At 42.8% G+C, this 23,519-nt stretch overlaps 2 protein-coding genes across 2 annotated transcripts in view; both read right to left on the bottom strand.

Moving 5' to 3' along the window:
- The window catches only part of SMAGP (small cell adhesion glycoprotein), a 30,525-nt gene extending 13,586 nt beyond the window's left edge, over positions 1–16,939 (bottom strand). Inside the window, exon 1 of the mRNA XM_006870134.1 lies at positions 16,687–16,939. Coding sequence (XP_006870196.1) covers positions 16,687–16,939 — 253 coding nt within the window. The remainder of the gene's footprint in view (positions 1–16,686) is intronic.
- A 187-nt stretch (positions 16,940–17,126) lies between these two features.
- BIN2 (bridging integrator 2) overlaps positions 17,127–23,519 on the bottom strand; it is a 66,941-nt gene continuing 60,548 nt past the window's right edge. The window contains exon 13 of the mRNA XM_006870133.1: positions 17,127–17,411. Coding sequence (XP_006870195.1) covers positions 17,127–17,411 — 285 coding nt within the window. The remainder of the gene's footprint in view (positions 17,412–23,519) is intronic.

The following is a 23,519-nucleotide window of genomic DNA, read 5'->3' as shown; positions in this document are numbered from 1 at the left end:
GGGTCAACAAAAAAGAGGAAGACTCCCAATGAGATGGATTGACACAGTGAAGGCAATAATTACAGGCTCAAACATAACAACAGTTGTGAGAATGTCACAGGACTGGGCAGTGTTTTGTTCTATTGTACATAGGGTCACTATGAGTTGCAACCGATTCGACGGCACCTAACAGCAATAGTAACATGATGCTGTGGACTAAGTACTGGGCTGCTAACTGCAAGGCCAGTGGCTTAAACCCACCAACCACTCTATGGGAGAAAGATGAGACTCGTTGCTCCCATAAAGATTTACAGCCTTGAAAACCTTAAGGAGCAGATCCACTCTGCCCTCTCTACAGGGTTGCTATGAGTCAGAATCGACTAGCCGGTAGTAGGTTGGAAACAACAACTTATGTTAAACCTTCAGGCGAGGTCGTTAGTACAGATGAAGGTTTAACATAAGTTGTTAAAGAAGGCACAAAGAGATTTCCATCTATAATAGAACAATAGATTCATGAAGAAGACAGACCCAGGTCAGATTTTTTTATTTCTGATGAAAATGGTCTCTAGTAGAAATAAAGTGAAGGCTCTGTAGATCCTACATCTGACAGGAAGAAGCATGAATCCAGGGCTACCAAGTTCAGGGGATGAAGCCACAAGGAATGATGGATTCGAGCTCCAAATGCTACTGGAGGTTTAACACTGCTGGTATTTTTATTGGGATTGCTATTATACAAAGTTCCATAAATTTGGGGTTGTCTGCCCAATTCTGATTTCAGAAAGTGAGTCTTCAAAAAAAAAAAAAATTATACATAAAATTTTATAGCAGAAACTTAGAAGACTTAGAAATCAGAGACTTAGAAGAACAGTGTTGGGAAGCTGTATGGTATTCCATTTGGCAAACACACTCAAAGGAATTTTTAAAGTGTTACATTTGGAGCAAGAACACGGAAAGGGCTAGGCGTACTGTTTAGGCCTGAAGGTGTTGGGCTGGAAGTAATAGAGAACGCAGAATTCCCCCAGGTCTTTTTACTTCTGCCTCCTACCAAAGCAATGACATAACATCTGAAAAGTGAACTCAAAAGAAAGGAAGTAATCCAGAAAGTGGCAGGTTAATCTAAGAGAAAACCACATAAATGACAGTCAAGGGTACTATTAGTGACTTAGAGACAGGGACCAGGAACCTGAAGGATTAGTAGGAAGGAGGATTCTGTACACAATTAACTTAGGGGTTGGATGCAGTTCCCTAGCATAATTCTAGAGCAAGTTATTAAGGCCTGCTTTAGGGGCCTTGGTGTGGAGTGAATTGTGTCCCCCCAAAATATGCATCCATTTGGCTGGGTCATGTATCTCAGTGGGTTGGCAATTATGTAATGATACAATTTAGCAATCATATAATGAGGTAACCATCCCTCATGATGTGAGCTGCTGTGAACAGCCAATCCGTTATAAGGGGATGAGAGTAAACTGTAACACCCTTAACTCAGGTCACAGCACTGATCTGATGTAAGGGGAGTTCCTTGTATGGTGTAGTGCCTCTTATTTTGCAAGAGATAAAAAGAGACAGAAGCCAGCAGGGAAGGAGGGACCTGACTACCACCAAGAAAGAAGAGCTGGCATTGGAGCTTGCCCTTTGGCTCTGGGGTCCCCGAGCTGAAAACCATTTAGACCCAGGGGAAGATTAATGCCAAGATACATGGAGATCTCAAAGGAACGCTAGGTTCACAGATGCTGCAAGGAGACAAGGGCCTTCCTCTAGCGCTGACACCAAGAGAAACCTTTCACTAGAGTTGTAGCTCTGAATTCAGACGTCTAGCTTCCTAAACTATGAGAGAATCTATTTCTATTTGCTAAAGCCTTCTACTTGTGGTATGTCTGTTACAGCAGCACTAGAGAACTAAAACAGGTCTTGAACTTGAAACAGAAAGCATCAGGAGCCAGCACAGGGCCACTAAGAGCACGCTGGGCCAGACAAGCTAGATAGCCTTCTTAGACTGAGGTTCCAATTTCACAGAGAAGGAAATGTAAAAGTTACTTTTAAATGGTTCCAGTAAAGATTACAGCCTAGGTAACTCTGTTGTTGTTGTTGTTGTTAAGTGCCGTCGAGTCGGGTACAACCCATAGCGACCCTGTACAGGGTTTCCGAGGGTGTAAATCCTTACGGGAGTAGAAAGCCTTATCTTTCTCCCGCAGAGCGGCTGGTAGTTTCGAACCGCTGACCTTAAGGTTCGCAGCCCGATTCGTAACCACTACGCTACCAGAGGTAACTCTGTAGGGCAGTACTATTTTGTCGTACAGTGTCACTAGGAGTTGGAATCCACTTGATGGCACACAATGTCAGCAATGAGGGTTTGGAAGAATGACGATAAGTTAAGTAAGTAGAAGACAGACTAAGCTAAAGATTCTGATTAGTGCTATGAGGAAAGAAGCAGGGAAGGGGATAGGGAGTGGGGAATAGCTGGAGATTACAAGTTTAAATAGGTGGTCAGGAAAAGTCTCACTGATGAGGTGACTTGAGTAAGGAGCTAAAGGAGATGAGGAAGACACCCATACAGATACCTAGGGAAGAGCATCACAGGCAAAGGGAATAAGTTCAAGGTAGGGCTTTCTGTAATATTGAGAAGCAATATATAGGGTTTTCTATTAAAGGCACAGCATGGAGGGCATTTGAATGGAGTGGAAGCAGTAAAAGGGAAGGTATAACATGGGCCTTGTACACTAAGGTATGGATTTTAAGTAAGTATGGCTTTTACAGGAGTCCTGGTGTGGTGCTGTGGGTTAATGCACTAGATTGCAAAGCCATTTGTACTGCAAGGTCGGTGGTTCAAGCTCACCAGCTGCTCCTCAGAAACCCTATACTGTCGGAACCAACTCGATGGCACTTAACAACAACAAGGCTTTTACACAGGTAAAGGCTTTTACATGCTTAAGGATTTTTACATTGAGTGAGATGGAAAGTTTTTAGACGGTTTTAGGCAGAGGGCCTATCAGACTTAAAGCAGTGCTTCTCAGACACCCGTGTGCATAAGCATTTCCTAGAGATCTTGTTGAGCCCTGTGGTGGCACTGTAGGATCAACACTGGATGGCAGCTGCTCTCTCTGAAACTCTATACCGAGTTACTATGAGTTGGAACCAACTTGAAGGCATACAAAACAACAGGGATCTTGTTAAGATACAGATACAGATTTAGTAGCTCTAGGAAGGGGCATCTGATTCCAAATTCACACGTTTAAAGGAGAAATTCATTGTAAAGGATCTTCCTGACTACATTGTGGAGAGCAGGCTGTGGGAAAGTGGGAACAGTGTGGAAGCAATCTGAATTTAAAACAAGGGCACAGCTACATACACACAAAGGTAGAGCCTTCTAGTCATTTGCTAAAAGGCACAGACTGGGTCTGGCCCAATGGGAAAGAAGTAGGCTTAGTTGAACCAAGAACTGACAGAATTTGAGGTGTCAAGGATGATAACAAGGTTTTGGGTCTGAGTAAGTAACAAGGGATAGAACAGTGATGGTTCAGTAGTAGAATTCTTGTCTTCTATAGAAGAGACTTGGGTTCTTCCAAGGCTACAAGGTGGAGAAAGCAGAGGCACCGAGCAAACACTCTGCAACAGGGACACTGGAGACCAAGTGAAACAGACAGAGGTGGTAAGTTTGGAACTCTGACCTTCAAAGGAAAGGGCACAGAGGTGAATGTGAGAGGAAACCAAGCAGGAGCACAGGAAGAGTAGACAGATGGGTAGACTGTTATCTGGCCTGGTACAGTGAGGCAATCTTGAGATTTTTGCTGGTAAATATGGATCAACACAGTGGCCCTGGAGGCATGGGACAAGCATTGGAAGTTGGTAGAGAGGGGGGTATGATTCTCCCTTGTTTCCTCATACACTTCTAGTGGTTGCGAACATGACCAGGCCCCACCTTTGTCTGCCTGGTGGCCTGTGGCCTCCCCTCCTGCCCAGCCTCTGCTCTGCCTGGGGTGGGGCAACAGGCACATGCCTAGAGGCTTATGAATTTCACCCATTCAGTTATTTTATTGCTACTGTTTTAAGGAGACAGCAGTTGTGCCCACTCACATCTGTGCTTCCTACAGCTGTAGCACTAGCCAATCCTGTACCACCTGATTAGTGATAATTTGCAGCCAACATCAGATAAACCCGCCCTGAACTACGTTCCACAAACAGCAAACAGAATTGCATAAACACTTCTAGCACACCCACCAGGAGACAGATGGTGAGTGCCTAAGGACACACCAATGTACAATCATCAAATGTAAATACAGTGACACCACAATGTCTGAGAGACAACAATTTTAACTTACAAGAAGAAACAAGGCAGAATGGTTTAGACAAGTGACCAAAATACAGAGTCAGAAAATATAATACCAGAAATGGTATTGGAATGATCTGTTAGGGAATTCAAAAGAATGATAGTTAGATGTTTTCAACAGATTGAGAGAATGATAGAGAAAGCTGTGGATGGAAGCAAGGAGAACACAGACAAAACTTTAGAAGAATTCAAGAAAACATTACAAGAGCAAACTGACAAAAATAAGCGAAAAATTAAAAACGTACAAAAACAGCAAAGAGAAATCCAGAAGATGAATACTAAGATTTCAGAAATAGATAATACATTAGAGGGGCAGAGAAGTGGAATTGGTGAGCTTGAAGACAAATCTCTTAATATTCATCTGCTAGAAGAACGACCAGAAAAAACAAAAATTCAAACAAAGTCTAAGAATTATGTGGGACCCATTAAGAGGAATAACTTATGTGTGATTAGAATTCCAGAACAGGAAGAGAAAAGAACACAGAGGAAATTATCAAAGAAATGAAATGAAAGAAAACTTCCCTAACATCATGAAAGACAAGAAGATAACACATTCAAGAAGCTGAACGAACTTCAGATAGGATGTTGCTGTTGTTAAGTGACATTGAGTTGGTTCCGACTCATAGCAACCCTGTATCAGGCTTCTAAGTAGTGCCTAGTGGATTTGAACTGCCAACCTTGTGGTTAGCTGTCCAAAAGCAGCAAGAAGGCCTTGTCTGACTTTTAATGACTTCACAAGGAGGGGAGGAGAATCAAATTCAAAATCAGTCCAAGGCCGATTCCTATGAGGGGGTGGTCAGACATGCCTTCCTCCTTCTTGTTGTTGTTAAGTGCCGTGGAGTCGGTTCTGACTCATAGCAACCCTGCACAGGGTTTCCGAGGCTGTAAATCTTTATGGGAGCAGAACGCCTCATCTTTCTCCAGCAGAACCGCTGGTAGTTTCGAACTGCCGACCTTGCGGTTCACAGTCCGATTCGTAACCACTATGTTACAAGACCTGCCTTCCTGCTATTATCTTCTTTATCCTGTTTTGACACCGGCCATCTCTCACACAGTGCTCTCTGCTTAATATCTGGTTTCAATTACCAGTTGCAATAACCACATAGAACTCAAAGACAATACTCACAATTCTGGGGTTTATAGGGAAGTGAACAGAGTACAATTCAGATCAGAAACACCTCAGGCTGTAGCAGTTCTCCACTCAGAATTGCCTAGTCTCCGCCTTACTGCAGGCACATTTTGCTCTTGCCTTTGGATTCTCAGCCACCTGGCCCCTCAGCTCAGTGTTGCAAAGCTATTTCAGCCAGTCTATAAGTGCCCAAAGGCACATTCTGCAAGTCAGCCTCCTGCCCACAGGCATTCAGCTTTACTTGGCCCATGGGCTGGGAAGTCCATAGCTGCTCTGTTTCTCTATCCTGCCACCTCTGCCATCACAGTTTTTCCAGATAGAGAACTCATGCTCTTCTTTCTTGATGATCCTGGGATCATCTGTTCTTGCTTCTGAGATAGCTCCTTTAAAGCCTAGCAGGATGGCAAAACTAACCAAACCCAGTGTCAGCGTCCTGTACACATTATATGCATGGTCCTGAACTGCAAGGTCTGCGGTTCAAACCCACACAGGGTCACTATGAGTTGGAACTGATTCAAAGGCATTTAACAACAACAACAATCCAATTATTTGGTGGGAATTCAGAAAACTTTGGATAGAAAAGCTTTATCAAGTCAATTCATGATATCACAGTCCCTAAAGAAAATCACCAAGACAGACTATAATCAAACTCTCCAAAATCAAAGACAAGGAAAGAACTCTGAGAATAGCTTGAGAAAAACAAAAAGTTACCTACAAAAGAGACTTAATAAAACTAAGCTCTGATTTCTCAGCAGAAACCATATAGGCAAGAAGACAAATTGTCCTTCAAATATGACAGCAAAATTAGGATATTTCCAGATAAAACAGAAATTACACACACAACAATATCACTCAGAACTCAACCTGAATATAGAAGTGTCCAAACTAAAACAAATCTACAAGACTGAAAATAGGGAACCAGTTATCAGTTTGCAACAACAACAAAAACAAACCTAAAAGAGGAACTAATGTAGTTACAGAATTGCCAAATGAAGAGGAAATCAAGTAGATTTCAAGAATAAATAATTAAAATAAATCTAACTATAACCCTAAAACTGGATTCCTAGTGTGGCACTGTAGGATAAAACACTGGACTGTAAGTAGGTTTGAATCTCAAGACTGACAGTTCAAACTCACCACTGCTCCTCAGAAAAGAGAGTTCCTATGAGTCAGAACCAACTTGATAGCAATTAACAACAACAACAACCCCAAAAGTAGCCTAAATCTTACTCCTAGCTCTTAACCCTAACACAATCCCTAGTCCTAATAACACTACAGGAAGCCCTACACCTAGCCACACACCTAACCCTAATCCTAACTCCTACCTCCCAATAAATAAATCCAATAACAATTAAAAACAAAACTTGGATTGGATTCCTGGGTTAATGAACCTCCTCCTCTGCAGCCACCATACACCTGTCATTGGAGGCTTGTGTGTTACTATGATGCTATGTAGGTTTTAGCTGAGCGTCCAGAGTATGACAGACTAGGAGAAAAGGCCTGGAAATTTAATTCCAAATAATCAGCCAATGAAAACCCTATGGTTTCATTGATTGATTGGGTAGCATTTCATTCTGTTGTGTATGGGGTCGCCATGAGTAGGAGGGTGGGAGGGGGCAACTTGACAGCAGCTACCAACTACTATTGGAAGGAGGGGGACGAGTGGTCATTGCTAGAGATGGAGAAACCTCCAGGAGGAACAGAGTTGTGAGGGAAGAGCTGCAGTTTGCCTTTGGACATGATCGTTTATTAGCATCCAATAGAGATATTAAGATTGGAATTTTGGAGAGAGGTTTAGACTGAAGATAAAATAAAAGTACCCACTGGTATTTACAGTCGTGAGACCACATGGGAGTACGTGCAAATAAAGAGAGGAACCAGGACTCAAGCCCAGGAGAGGATCAGAAAAGGAGGCCAAAGAGTAGCGGGCAAAAGGTCATGGATCATTGGATTTAGTCAGGCAGAATCATGCACTGAAGACCTTGACAAGAGAAGTTGCAATGAAACATTGAGTATAGGTGCCTGGTTTAGGGTGGGTTCAAGAAAAAAATGGAAGGAGGGGAATCGAAGGGAGAATATGGAAAAATTTATAAAATACTTCTCATCAACAGAATATGTGGCAAGACTTATTTATAATATCCTTGTGGACAAGGTGAAAAACTTACAGCTTGGCTGTAGCGTATTTGGTTGTATTGGCACCAAGGGTACAGCTGCATGTACACAAACGTGGAATCTTTTTCAATTTGCACAAGGGCAGTGACTAGGTTTGACTCCATTTGAAAGTGGTAGGATTCTGGGTAAAATTTAAAGACAGAACTGAAAAGAATGTTATGCTAGGTAGAGCCAAGGATGACATCAAGATCTGGGGCTCTGAGTAACAAAACAAAGGGCAGTGATGGCTCTGTAATAGAACTGCAGAAAATTCTCCACAGTGAGTCTAACCTCTGGACTTTTACACACTGGAACTCCTACCTTCATCTAGAATACTCACCATACCCCTCTTTGCCTGTCCCAAGGACTACTAAGAAGGGCAGTGACTGGCTATCAGGAATGCAGTAATGTCAGTTTAGAGAAAGGTTCTTTCACTGGAATTTGACCTTGGTTCCTTTTGAATTATTATCTTATGCCTAACCAAGTCAGGACCAAATTAAGACCTTCATGTAACTTTTAAAAAATTATTAAACCTATTAAATAGGTATAGGAAAGTTCACAAAAGTCATTCTTTATGATAATAACTTATTTGTTGTTGTTCTTAAATGCATTAAATATTTTGCAAGATCTTTTGTTTTGGTGTTCTACTCCATTAGTGCCTTTCACAGGGTAAATGCAGACCCTTTGGGTAAATGCAGTTTGCTCTTTGGGTAAATGCAGACCCATTGCTCCTTGAAGAAGGCTTGAAGATTGGTGAAAGAGGCAAAGCTAGAGCAGCAACCAAAAAGGTGATAAACAGAATCAGAATTTAATTGACTGGGGGAAATGACTCATATGACTAATATGAGAATTAAACAGATACTTGTTCTTACATCCAGGAAACCAACTACTCACAAACAGAGAATGAGGAAGTCACAGTTTAGCAGCAGCATGTATAAAAGACTTAAACTGTAACCTCCTAAAAAGTGTCCTTGCTACTGGCTTTTTGGTATACTCCAACGTAGCAGCGAGAGTTGTAGCTAGGATGTGGAATTTTGGATGATGATTCTTTATGTGTTTTCCTTAATCTTCCAAATTTCTAACAACGATCAGTAACTTCATTTGTAATCAGAAACCTTTTAATCTCAGGTTTTATTTTTGTTGTTGTTGTTAAGTGCCACTGAGTGGGTTCCGACTCATAGCAACCCTACATAGGGGTTCAACGAGTGGCTGGTGGGGTAAACCTCTGACCTTGCAGCTAAGCAGTTCAGTGCTTATCCTACAGTGCCACACCTTGTTGTTGTTGTTAACTGCTGTCAGTTGGTTCTTACTCATAGTAACCCTGTGTAGGTGTCCACAGAGTGGCTGGCGGGTTTGAACCGCCGACCTTGGCCTTCAAATGGAACTGCGATCCAGTGCATTGTCCTGCAGTGCCACACCAGGACTCCTACTATTTTAGGCACCACTGACATAAATATGGTAGAAACTAGGTAGAGGCAGATTTCTCCCAAAAAGAAGGAATAACTTTCTAACAGGCAGGATAAAACTGACGAATAAAACTCCAAACCGACAGCTGTCAAGTTGATTCTGACTCACAGCGAGCCTAAAGAGCCAGGTAGAACTACTGCAGAGTGGTTCCAAGGCTGCAAATCTTTATGAATGTAGATGGCCATATCTTTCTTCCGTGGAGTTTGAACCATCGACCTTCAGTTAGCAGCTGAGCACTTTCTTTATCCCCCACATTTCTTACAATGATCAAGAGCTACATTTGTAATCAGAAAAATTTGAAAACCTGCTATAATTTTAGGTGTCAGTAATATAAATATGAGGTCCTGGTGTGACGCTGTGGGGATAAAGCACTGGTCCGCAAGGTTGATTTGAACCACAAGGCCAGAGGTTTAAACTTACCAGCCGCTCCTCGGAAACTCTATACAGGGTCGCTATGTGTCGGAACCAACTAGACAACACTTAACAAAACTAACAACTAACTTTATGGGGCTTTGGGGAGAGAATTCTAGGACAGAATGGGTAGTTGAACTAGATGATCCTCAAGATGACTCTCTCAAGCTTAATTTTGGGAATTTTATAAATTGAAATTGTTCCATCAGAATTGTCCTCAAAATAAAAATTTCAAACTGTTGAAATCCCATTAAATCCCATTAAAGTTCAAGTAATAGTATTGTACCAATGTCAGTTTCTTAGTTTTGACAAATGTATCATGGTCATGTAAGGCATTAATATTAGAGGAAACTGACTAAAAGGTATAGGAAACTCTGTACTCCTTGTATCACTTTTCTTTAAATCTAAAATTATTAGAAACAAATGAACAGTGTATTTATTTTAAAAAATCAAATTTTTGAACTTCATGCTACATTTTTTTCTCTGATCAAAGGTTCTGGGGGCTTCTGAACTGGAGCCTTTAGGCTCCAAGTAACATATAATAATAGCTTATATTTATGATTTGCAGTTTGGAGTCTAGGTGTGGTGATATAGGATAAGCACTGACTACTAACTGCAAGCCACTGCTCGGAAACCCTATACAAGAGTTGGAACTGAATCGATGGTACTTAACCATACATATATTATTTTACTTCCAGCCTAAGAGTGTGATGTAGGCAGGGCTAGTATTATCATTCTATATAGGCCAGAAAACTGAAGCAGTTCAGCAAGCTGAATCAACCAGTTTGGGTCACTCAGTGCTTAGCTCAGCCAGATTTTAAAGTGTCTCCTAATTCTAAGGTTTCTGTACCATGTAAGGAGCCCTAGTGTTAAGCTGTGGGTTGAGTGCTGGGCTGTTAACCCAAAGGTCAGTGGTTCAAGTGCACCGGTGGTTCGAGTCTCTGAGAGCGAATGATGAGACTGTCTGCTTCTGTAAAGAATTAAGCCTTGCCAACTCTAAGGAGCAGTTCTGCTCGGTCTTATGGGGTCTCTATGAGTCAGGATTGACAGCAGGTTTGGTTTATTTTTTCTATCATCTTTCCATCATATACTACCACCTCTACCTAAACATTTTATTTATCTGTCCACCGCGTTCAATTTTCTGAATTTTATAACAGACTGTGCACTACCATCCATTCTAGAAACACTCTACAACTGTTAAGAAGAATGTAGTAGATCTGCTATTACTGGAACAGGATATGTGACTAGATGAGAAAAGTAAATTGCCGGGTGGTATGGCAGAAAGAGTACAGCCCAGAAAACCCTACGAAGCAGTTCTATTCAGTCACGTGAAGTGGCTGTGAGTTAAAAACTGACTCGATGGAGCCAACAACAACAAATGTGAAATATGATCTCATCTCATCTTTATGAAATAAATAAATAAATGAAAACCCAAACCATAATCATGCATACCTATGTCTGTTCACGCACAAAGAAAGGTCTGGAAGGTTATTCATTCAATGAGGGGCATTATTCAATTATCTCCTGTTCTTACTTTGTTCCTCTCATAGATCAGATTTGGAAAGACTGCAGCATCTCTCTTTTTTTTAGGGCAGTGGACTACAAGGTTTAAGACCCCACCCAAATCCTAACCCACAGCAGATGAACTTCCAAGATCTTGTTTGCTCACTCCTGCTTTTTTTCTTATTAATCCAGTTACCGGTTGGCTCCTTTGTGGCCCTCATTCCTGGGTTGAACTCAATCTCTTATCACTGAGGCATCAGATCCTTTGTCTCCTAAGTCCGCCAACCTACTTATTTGCTCTAGACCTGCCTAACAAAGGGCGGCTCTCCCAATTCTCCCTTCTGTGGGGAGCCGCCCTGGAACTCTGCCCCCTCTCTTTCATTATACCGGCCAGTAGGGTGGAGCGAGACCTTGGGAGCAGTGTACCATGACAGAAAGAAAACAGGCTTTGGAGTAAATCAGACTTGGCATAAAATCCTCTCTCTGCCATTATTAACTGCATGACTGTCAGAAAATTTCTTAACCTCTGAAAATTTCTTAGCTTCTCTGTTTCTACCTCTGTAAAATGGCAACAAAACCATCTTTACAGGGTGCGGTAAGGGTGAAATGCGATGAAAAATGCTAACTAAGCTTCTCACACAGGATGAGGGTAACCAGGAGGGAGCTTCCAAAACTAATGGGAAAATGGAATCTAAAGATAATGGAATTCCTCCACAAGCCTTTTGAAGCCCCCTTGTGTAATTAGGTGGTGTTATCAGGTGGGGTACGCAGAGTCTACAGTGCAAGACTCTACTCTGCCCCACTTCCAGCAGGGCCAGACTTAACCTCTGGACACAGGAGGCGCCGTGGCTAGGGGCCACAGGACTTTCAAGAGTCTGTGAAAATGTTTAAATACCAGATTAAAAAACACATTGAGCACAAGGAAGTATTAATAATGTTACACTAAAATTATTACACTGTTAGTTGCCATCGAGTGGACTCCAATCCACAGGAATCCTGAGTGTGCAGAGTAGAGCTGCTCCCTAGGATTTTCAGTGGCTGTGACCTTTCAAAAGCAGATCACCAGGCCTGTTTTCCCAGAAATCTCTGGGTAGGTTTGAACCACCAACCGTTTAGCTAGTAGTTGAGCCACCCTGGGACTCCTTAATATCATTATTATGTTATTGTTAAGTACTGGGGTTTCCAAGGAGCCATTGGTGATTCTGAACCGCAGACTTTGCAGTTCAAACTGACTTTACGGTCCAGTGCTTATCCTACAGTGCCATATCAGGAGTCCAATATAATATTATTATAGTCTTGCTTATACTAATGTAATAATGAAATAAAAACATTCTTTTGGTGGAGAAACGAGCCCACAAAGTCATAATGTAGCCTGGATTTGAATTATGGTGTTGGTAAAGAATGTTGAAAGTACCATGGACTAAAAAAAGAGCAAACAAATCTGTCTTGAAAAAAGTACAACCAGCAGAGTGCGGGACCTTACCCAGAGAAATAATGATGCCAGAGATAGAGGCAGAGACAATGACGTGGAGAGATGGAGCGGCTGGGAACTCTAGACCCAGAGAGGGAGAGGAGCTATGGGCTGATCACCTGGGGGCAGGCTTGCAGGGTATACCCTTTGGTTGGCTGGCTGATGATGCATGGAGGGGATTGTGACCATGGCAATGAAATGTTATACGATAGGATGACTGTAAAACTAATGTTCTCCCATGTAAACTATCACATAATTCACAATAAAACATTAAAAAAAAAAAGTACAACCAGAATGCTCCTTAGAAGGCAGGAAACCTTGCCTCTTGTACATCTTATACTTTGGATATGTTGTCAGGAGGGGCCAGTCCCTGGAGAAGGATATCATGCTTGGTAAAGTTGAGGGTCAGCAGAAAAGAGGAAGACCCCCCCAACAAGATGGAGTGACACTGTGGCAGCAACAATGGGCTCAAGCATAATAATTCTGAGGATGGCACAGGACTGGCAGCATTTTGTTCTGCTGTGCATAGGATCACTCAGTCAGAACCGACTCCACGGTACCTAGCAACGGCAACAAAGAAGATAACCTTAAAGATAACTATAAAGAAATCTTTATGGGTTGACTGGGTGAAAGAAATTGGGAGACTTGTATAGATAGGGATCTTGGGGTTCCCCGAAGTAGAAATGAAGAGCTGACCCTCAGTGATTCCACCTCTCAAAGTGCAAGCCCTGGCCATCTGTGATTTCAATGATTTCTCCCATTCCTGCCTCTAAACACACACCTGCCTTGAGCCCAATGGATAAGGGGGACAATGTGATATATCCTAAAATACCACTTCACTCTTCTGGCCAAGAATGTAAATAGTTCCTTTTTGTCCAAGTCCTTATCCCTCTGCCAAAGCATCAACTCTTTTCCAGATGGGCAGGCTTATTCTGGAAGTCCCCATCTCCTAATCCAGAACACCCTTCAGCCTCTGTACCTCCACACATGGTGCTACCTCTTCACCCATCACATCCCTCTTTGCCCGTCCAGACCTCATTTATCTTTCTAGGTTAGGACTCAATCCTCCTCTCTGTTCATGAAGCCTTTGCTGACCAATCTAGACTTCACTCATTTCATTTTTCTTATCACTTCTCAACAGACAAATACAACCTGAATTGTGCACATTACCAGTCACAGAGGACACTGCTTAGACTTCACCTAGTTGGTCACTTCACCTGTATCCATATCTGTACAGCACAGAATATCTGTCTAAATGACAAATAACAATAAAGAGGTATAAACCAGGGCTTCAAAATGGGTTCTTCCTAGTTCGGTCATGGCCAACAAAGTAAAATCCAAACAGACTGATTGTAAAATGTGGTATACAGGAACCATAACCAGAATGGGAAAAATTACAGGTCAACTTCCTATAAGAAACTTAATCTCCTTCTTAGAAAACAAAGGCAGTGTACACCTTGCATATTAAGCAAATCTCTTGACCAGCTAAGTCAAAACCAATGGTACCTGGCTCAAAGATGGTGACAACAGCACCACTATGAATGTGTGGTATTCTCCAGAGTCCTGGCAATAATCCAGTCTCCAGCATAAGACTCCTGAAAGGGTTCACTAAACCTCTTCCAAGCTGAGTCTCCCATTCTAGAGTTCTGACCAAAATTTTTCCTGTTCCAATTATCATTCTGATATGCCCACATCTTACAAATTTAGGTCTCTTCTGATTTCACCACAATTGAACCAGTTTGAACCAGTTCAATGCCCTGATATAAACCAATCAAAGTATTATCCTCCCTCACTCTATCTAGCATAGCCAATACACCAGCCTGCTTATAAAATCAAGGATGAGCATCCATTTTCAATGTGAGGAAAGGATTCTTAACTGAGCATAATCCCAAGGAATGGCAGAATTATTTTTCTTTCAATGAAATCACTTTTTATTTTTTCGACAGATAACTTCATGTCAGCTATAAAAAATTATGAAATGAAGAACTGATGATAAAACCTCAAACTCAAAACTACTGGAGTGATAAAACAGGTTTCTCTAGATGGTTGTTAAAAAAAAAAAAAATAATAACCAGGATATCATGAATTCATATATAAGTAGTAAACATGTCATGTATTTTAAAATAGTAAATATAAAGCAGCAATTGAGAATTTGACAGTTAAGGTTTTGTGTCAACTTGACTGGAAAAGGATTGTGGTGTGGCAGTTGAGGTGCAGTTATCCCGCATGATGAAATGTCACATCATGTAACCAACTCTATGATAAGGTCAGCTATAAGCAGCCAATCAATTGAAGGGAAGCATCCTTGGGGGTGTAGCCTGCTTCCAATATATTGGACACTCAAGGCAAAATTCGTTTGCTCTCTACTGGGCCTGGATCTTGCACCTGGCTCATCCTCCGACCTCCGGTTCTTTGGACTTGAGTCAGTGTCCTGCTCTACTACCTGCTGATCCTGGGAGTCATCAATAGCCTGCCTTCTTACCTGTAGGACCTGCCTGCCTGCCATGTGACTTGCTGATCTTGCCATTATTAGATATCACTTATCAGTCAGTTAATTATATTTAATAATCTATTGTTGTTGTTGTTAGGAGTCATCAAGCTGGTACTGTCTCATAGCGACCTTATGCACAGCAGAACGATACACTGCCCGATCCTGGGACAACCTCACTACTGTTGCCACACTTGAGTCCATTGATGCTGCCACTTGGCCAATCCATCTTGTTGGGGGTCTTCCTCTTTTTCTCTGACCCTCCACTTTACCGAACATGATATCCTTCTCCAGCAACTGGTCCCTCCTGACAATATGACCGAAGTATAAGAGACAAAGCTTGGCCATCTTGGCCTCCAAGGAGCACTCTTGGTTACACTCCTTCCAAAACAAATCTATTGGTTCTTTTGGCAGCCCATGGAACTTTCATCATCAGTAAATGTTTTAAGTCCTCTTCACTTTCAGCAAGCAGTAATCTATAGGTACATGCTAACTTATACATTTATGTATTATTTATAGTTCAAATACATCTCTATATTTGTGTCTTTAAAAATTTACACGTCGAAATTACAAAAAGCTAAATATTTCTGTGAAGCAATGGGCTTTTGATAGTTGTTGCTAGCTTCCCACTCACAGTGTCTCTATGTACAACAGAACAAAATATGGCCCAGTCCTGCTCCATCCTCCCAATTGTTCCTGTCTGTATCATTAGAGGAGTGGAATTAGAAAGTAGGCAGAATTATTTTCCAAGGAAATGTAGATTTTTAAAAATAAGCACCCAGTAACAAAATAATTGGTGGGATGCTGTAGGATAAGCACTAGACCTGTAACCACAGCAGTTCAAGCCCACTGGCTGTTCTTGGAAGACTTGTGCAAGGTCACTATGCGTAGGAACCAACTCAGTAACGCACAACAACAACAATAGCTAACAGAACTAGGTGCTTACTGGATACTAGAGACTGAGCTAAGTGTTTTATATATGGGTTATCTCATTTAATTCCCACAGTCTCAGAAGTACTGTTTCTCCCATTTTACTGGTGAGGAAAATGGCGCTTAGAGGTTAGATAACTCACTCAAAGTCACAAAGCTCCAACTGGTAGTACTAGAATCGACCCTGGTCCTACAAACTTTACTTCAAACTGTAACAAAGTACACACTTGAGTTGCCTCCCACTTGCTCCCAAGGTGAGACAGGCAGAGGGAGTTGAGGTCTCAGGGATTTCCAGGTCGGGTTAGAGGTGGGGAATGTGGAACAGATGTCTTCCATTCCAATTAGAAAAGGTCTTTCTTTACCTACCTCCTGCCATGATTGGGAGGCTAGTCATTGCAGAGAAGAGATGAGGGCCCTCCCTGACAGAAGAGCAAATCTGTAGGAAGAGGAACAAAGACAAATGAAGTGTGTAGGTCCTTGGGGTTGGAGAGGCCCTGAAACCCCAGACTTTGTAGATGCCAAGTTTTCCTGAGTCCTTTCCCCATGTCCTCCTTTCCCCCTGGATCCAGGAAGTTGGGGAAAGACAGGAAATCAATCCCAAACCCACACCTTTTAGTTATCTCCTGAGTATCTCCTCGGTCTCCGGCTGCCAGGATTGTTCCAGAAGAACATATCTAAGAGCACCTGTATTTGGAATGCATTATCTTGGAGCGTTCTACCCCGAGATACTTTGACCGGGCTACCACATTTACCTAAGAAATCTCCCCTTGCCTGAGAATGTTAGGCAAAAATCTGCAAATTAGCAGGGTTTTTTTTTTTTTTTTCAGTTTCACCCAACTGCGGTAACAGGTACCCGGGCTTCCACAATCCCAGTTTCGAGCGGAACCATCCACTAGGTGTCAGGCTAGGGTCGGGGAAGGTCAGGACCTGCGTTTGGCTAGGGTGCGTATAGGCAGGTACATAGCCTGAGGGGGGCAAGTCAGGCAAATCAGACTGGATGTGAGGGAGGGTCCTCAGCCGCTTTTTGCTGGGTCTCAGACACTCAGTTTTCCGGGCTCGGTCCACCCGCCCCAGTGCCCCCTTCATTGTCCTCTACGTTGTCCGCGCACAGTCTGCTCAAGCCCCCACTAGCTGGCCACAAGTGGCCCAACTCCAGCTGGCTACCACCCTGTGCCTCGGGCGCCCTATGATCCCTGGATGCCACAGCGGACACCGGGGGTCTGTGGCCCCCTTCCCCAACTACACCCCTCATCCCCGCCTGGACCCTCGGATGTTACCCGCAGCCGCAGCAGCAGCAGACGAGCTCGCTGCGCTTGGAGGGGAAGCCGGTGCGCGCGGGACTCTGGCCACTCTCGGTTTCAGTTCCTGGCGTGGCCGAAGTGACGAGGAGTGTGAATGCGGGTGTCCCGGCTCGCCTGGCCCTCCCTCCCTCACCAGGTGCCCTCCTCCGCGTGCTCACCTTTCCAGTCGGACGGCCCAGGCGCCGCTGTGCGCTTGCTTTTGAACTCCACGGGGGCGGGATCCAGAGATTTGCTGAGGCCAGGAGAAGCTGACGACCCTGCAGGACGAGAGATCCAGCTGGAGGAAGACACTGAGAACCCCGCAGTTAGCTACAGGGGCCAGCCGTGGGGGTGGGGGGACAGACCGACTGGGTGGGACAGGAAAAGAGGAGAGAAACCGCCCTCGGCAGGTTCCCTCTGCCGGCCGGCGGCCTCTGCTCCCCAGGGAGGAAAAGCTGCCTTTCCTTCTCCGATTGTCGCTTTACTCTCCATCCGGAGCCGCTTCCTCCCTTGCCCCGAGGCTCCTAAGGGGATGGGATCTGAACCCTAGCTGACATCCGTCCTATTTCCCCTGGGGGTTGACATTATTTGAGTTTTCAGAAAACGTGGGAAGTTGTGTTTACTTGTGTTTGCTTATTATTTAAATAGGTCTCTGTCCAAAAGCTTGGGACATAAACTGATTTAGTAGGAACATCCCGGGATGTGAAGCGGGAAGGTGAGCTGGAAGCTGGCAAGAGGAACACTGCCCCACCAGACCTTTCTGGTCCACATTCTTCTGAAGCCTTGTGTAGCCTAGAGGTTAAGAGTATCTTGGACTTTGAAGTCAAACAGACCCAGCTCCACTGCTTTGTTAGCCAGTGTGACTTTGGGCAAATTATTTAACATCTACAGATAGCATTGTTGAGGACTGGAAGTGATAATGATAACTGGAAGCTGTGGTCCCAGTACCTGGTAAGCACCTCATTAAATACAAATCAATGCTACACTTTAGCAGTCTCTTGACTCATTTCTTTGTGGAAGGAAATAAAACATTTCCAAATTAATTGGAACTCAATGACTAAGAGGATGTATTAGTATAACACAAATCCTGGACTCTATTCTGCTCTATGACCTTAGGCAAGTTGTTTTTCTTTTAGTTCCCTTGTGTGGGGCAATACCTGACTCATAGGGTGCTATGGATTGAATTATGTTACCCCAAATATGTGTCACTTTAGCTAGGCCATAATTCTCCATGTTATGCAGTTAGCCTCCATTTTGTGAGCTGATATAATTATCCTATGTTGTAAATCCTGACCTCTATAATGTTAATGGGAGTCCTAGTGTGGTGCTGTGGGATAATGCACCAGACTGCAAAGCTCTTTGAACTGCAAAGTCAGCAGTTCAAGCTCACCAGCTGCTCCTTGGAAACCGTATACAGGGTAGTTGTGGGTCAGAACCGACTCTCAACAGCACTTAACAACAACAATAACAATATGTTAATGAGGCAGGATTAGCGGCAGTTATGCTAACAAGACCAGATATAATCCATAGGATAAATGTACATATTGAGTCCATCTCTTTTGAAATATAAAAGAGATGAAACAAGTGAATAGAGAGATCAGAGGGACCTGACTACCACTAAGACAGAAGAGGTAGGAGCCTAGCAGGTCCTTTGGATCTGAGCTCTCTGGGCTGAGAACCTCCTAGACTTGGAGATTCCCCACGATGTTGAAATGAGACAAGGACATTTCCTTATTGCCAACAAAGAGAGAAAGCCTTGCCGTAGAGTCACCGTCTTGAATTTGCTCTTCTAGCCTCCTAAACTGTGAGAGACTAAATTTGTTCGTTGAAGCCATCCACTTGTGGTATTTTTGTTACAGCAGCACTGGATAAGACAGATTTGGTACCAGGAGTGGGTGCTACTCTAAAGTATACCTAAAATGTGGAAGTGGTTTTAGAATTAGGTAATGACTAGAGACTGGAAGAGTTTTAAGGTGCCTGGTGTGTCACTGTATAATAAGCACTGGATTGCTAACTGCAAGGTCAGTGGTTCAAGCCTACCAGCTGCTCCTTGGAAACCCTATAAAGGGTTACTATGAGTCAGAACTGGTTCATTGGCACCTAACAACAATCATAAAAGCCTAGATTGCTTTGAATAGAATGCTGGTGGAATTATGGATGTGAAAGACAATTCTTATGAGGACTCAGGAGGAAGTGAGGAGAGAGGTAACACTGGAGACAATACTGACAGTGAGAAGCAGTGGCAGAGAAATGGTGGTTGTAGAACCAGGAGACAGACAAGCATGAGATGGCTCAGAATGTGATGAGGCAGGCATGAAGCAAGAAAGCTGATTACCTTTGGGCAGGACACTGCTTGGTGAAGTGGGGGTGCTTCTGGGCATTTATCAGTGGAGCTAAAGAGCTTTGTAAATTTGCCCAAGTAAGGCAGAGGCTTAAGGGGCCAAAGAACTGGAAAGAAGAACCTGAAGAGACAAGGACCTTGGGAAGCCGAGCTTCCTCAGTGTCAAAAGGTAGAGACACAATCTCAGTGTCAAAAGATAGGGGTCTCAAAGACTGGGGTCATAGCTCTTACATTTTGAAGAGTCAGAGCTTCATCAACTGAGTCCAAGGTGTGAGGCTAGCTACCATTCACAAGTACCATGATTGGCTGCCCAGTCATGAAGATTGGCTGCCCAGTCATGAAGGTACAAATTGGCTGCCCAGTCATGAAGGTACAGATTGGCTGCCCAGTCATGAAGGTACAAAGCTACCATCTCTAAGAGGTGAAAGAACAAGCTCCACCTGGGTCGAGGGGGGTGGGATCGTCACTCATTTGGACTAGCAGATTGAGACCACCTAAAGTCAAGGAGGTAGAGTTGCTGTCCCAGTGGGCTAGAAGGCAGAGCTGAAGTCCAGTTCTGAGGAATCATTACCCAGAATCCAGAAGGCATGGTTACCAACTCGAGTTTGAAGGGCAGAGCCATTGCCTAGATGGTCTCAGAGAACAGAGGATTCGTTTCAAGTCTTGAGAACGAATACAAATTGTTCTGCTGGGACTATGCCCTTAGTCACCCTCAGGTCTAGTTCTGAACTCACCCCTGTGACTTAATTTTCAAACAATAGACAGATCTGTAAGGTGACCAATAAATAACACTAGGGAGGTAAGCACACCTTAGAATAATCAACCATTCAAGATTGAAAGGGAAGCATCTGTCCAAGGACAAAGTTCAGAAGGCAAAAAGGGATAGGAAAGCAGAAGAAATGGAAATGGGTCATACAATGATGATGAGAGATGTTACATTGTGAGGATTGCAACTGATGGCATGTAACAAAATGTGTGTGAATTGCTGTGGTGCAGTGAATTGGTTCATGGTTCTTCTGTCTAGATTTTTTGTAAACGCCCACCAAACAGTATCTTTGCTGATAGGTCTCTGTAAGAGAAGATGGGAGAAGATGGTAGGATTATATGATTCAATTGTGAGTAGTTAACAAGATTAACTGTGATTATAAGAACCTGCAACTCTAACATGTATAAAATGAGCTGTCTCAGATGCAGGAGAGGAAGGATTTCACTACAATGAATCTTTGAAAAGCCTCATAACATGGATGAATGTGGAGGACAGTATGCCCAGTGAAATTAGTCAATCACAAAAGGACAAATATTGTATGAGACCATTATTCTAAAAGCTTAAGAAAAGGTTTCCATACTAAAACATTCTTTGATGGTTACCAGGGGTAGGAGGGAGGAGAAAGTAATTCTCTGGCTGAATATTGGGAATTATAATTACAGAAAGCTTGTAAACCTGCCTTCGGCCTATAATTGATTGGATTTGCTAAAAGGGGAGTTAGAATTTGCCTAGAGAAATAGTCTTCTTTTTGAGCCTTTTGTCTTTACTGGGTTTTCTAAAGAAGCAAAACCAGTGAAATATATATACGTGTGTGTATGTGTGTGTGTATATATATATATGGAGCTCTGGTAGCGTAGTGGTTATGAATCGGGCTGCAAACCTTAAGGTCAGCAGTTCGAAACTACCAGCTGTTCCATGGGAGAAAGATAAGGCTTTCTGCTCCTGTAAAGATTTAAAGCCTTGGAAACCCTGTACATGGTCGCTATGAGTTGGAACAAACTCCACGGCACATAACCACCACCATACCACCATAAATAAATCATATATATATATATATATAGAGAGAGAGAGAGAGAGAGAGAGAGAGAGAGAGAGAGATTTATTATCAAGGAAATGGCTTACAAGTGTAGAGTCCTAGGTCTCCAGTGGAAGAGAGAGTCTTTCCTGTGTGTCCATTATACTGGGAGCAGGCCATATCGCCCAAGAAGCATCCCTTCAGTTGAGTGGCTACTCATAGCCACTCATCATAATTAACTACACCTGTGTTAAGTTTCATCACCATGGGAATAAGCACATTTTAACTGCTAATCCATGGGAATTCTGGCCTAGTCAAGTTGATATAGAACCTTAACTATTACACCTTTGTAGAGTATGGGGCCTTAGGTGGAAGCCTGAGCCAGACTCAGAACCTTCTGAGATGGAACATTTGCATTTGAAAAGACATGCAGACCAACCCCAAACTATGGGAGAACAGAAGAGTCTTATTGAAAGAAAGGCCTGCAGAAAAAAGCTGTTTGGCTTTGCATTTCAAGCAAGCTGTTTGCTATAGAGACATCAAGGCAAGAAAAGTCAGCCTATCAGAGCAAACACCCTTCTAGAAAAGGGAAAAAAAAATTTTTATTTCATTATATTTTTTAAAGGCATAACAATCTCAGTGAGGCATAGTCCACATTGTGGGAAACTACCAACTTTTCCAAGAAATGTAAAGAACATGACATAGAGGCAATTTGTATATAAGTTTTTGTGTTTAAAAAACCCCTTTTTATTGTGAATTGAGTGAACAGTTACAGAGCAGATCATTAGTTTTATATTCAGTAAATAAGGAGAGTATTGAAAGTGCCATGGGCTTCCAAAAGAACAAACAGATCTGTGTTGGAAGAAGTGCAGCCAGAGTGCTCCTTGGAGGCCAGGATGGCCAAATTTCGTTTCTCATACTTCGGGCATATTGTTAGGAGGGACCAATTGCTGGAGAAGGATATCATGTTTGGTAAGGTGGAGGGTCAGAGAAAAAGAGGAAGATCCTCAGTGAGATGGATTGGGAAAGTGGCAGCATCAGTATCTCAAGCATGGCAACAATAGTGAGGTTGGCCCAGGATTGGGCAGTGTTTTGTTTTATTGTGCATAGGGTCGCTGTGAGTCGGCACCGACTCGATGGCACATAACAACAACGATTGCATTTCCCTCCATGTGCCATGGTGTGGTGCTGTGGGTTAATGTGCTGGTCTGCAAAGTCAATTTGAACTACAAGGTTGGTGGTTCAAGCTCACCAGCTGCTCCTTGGAAGCCATATCCAAAGTCACTATGGGTCGGAACTGACTTGATAGCACTTAACAACATTCACTTTATTGCATTCCACCCTGTGTCTCCTGCTACCTTCATCTTTCCTCTGTTAACCTCCTTCTTGTATATTGCCTGTCCTGTCACCCATGTTAACATGTGTCTACCTTCTAGCCCATGAGTAATTCCCTCCCCCTTCTACCCACTTCCCTCAGGTAACCATCATAGAATGTTTTATTTAGCCAGAAAATCTTTTCATAACTTTTTACAATAGTGGTCTCATATAATACTTATCCTTTCGTGACTAATTTTACTCAGCAAAATGTCTTCCAGGTTTATCCATGATGTAAGGTGTTTTGCAGATTCATCTTTATTCTTCATAATATTCCATTTTGTGTGTGTACCGAAGTTTGTTTAACCATTCTTCTGTTGATGGACATTTAAGCTGTCTCCATCTCTTTGGTATTGTGAGTAGTGCTATGATGAACATGGGTGTGCATATAGCTAGTCATGTCTCGGCTCTTAATTCTTGACTTCTTGAGGATATATACCAAGTAGAGGATTTCCGAGTCATACGGTATTTGTTTATTTCTCTTTGAGAGTCATATTCTTTTTCACAGTGTCTGCACAGGGGTCATTTAGTCCCACCAGCAGTGTAGGAGGGTCCCAGTCTCTATACCCTCGCCAGCATTTGTTGTTTTATTTCTTGAAATTTTGCTGTTAATGTTGGGGTGAGATGATACCTTACTGTTGTTTTTTGTTTGTTTGTTTTAAGGTTTTTATTGTGAATTGAGTGAAAATTTACAGGGCAGCTCATCAGTTTTATATTCAACAAATCATACACCTTGTTTCATTACAATGATTATAATCCCCTCCATGTACCATTAGTTAACAATATTTCTGTCTATCCACTTTGTTATTGTTGTTGTTGTTAAGTGCCATCAAGTCGGGTCCGACCCATAGCGACCCTGTACAGGGTTTCCGAGGGTGTAAATCTTTACG

This window comes from Chrysochloris asiatica, unplaced genomic scaffold (assembly GCF_000296735.1).
Source record: "Chrysochloris asiatica unplaced genomic scaffold, ChrAsi1.0 scaffold00138, whole genome shotgun sequence".
Taxonomy (NCBI): Eukaryota; Metazoa; Chordata; class Mammalia; order Afrosoricida; family Chrysochloridae; genus Chrysochloris; species Chrysochloris asiatica.
This window is presented reverse-complemented; position numbering and strand designations above follow the sequence as displayed.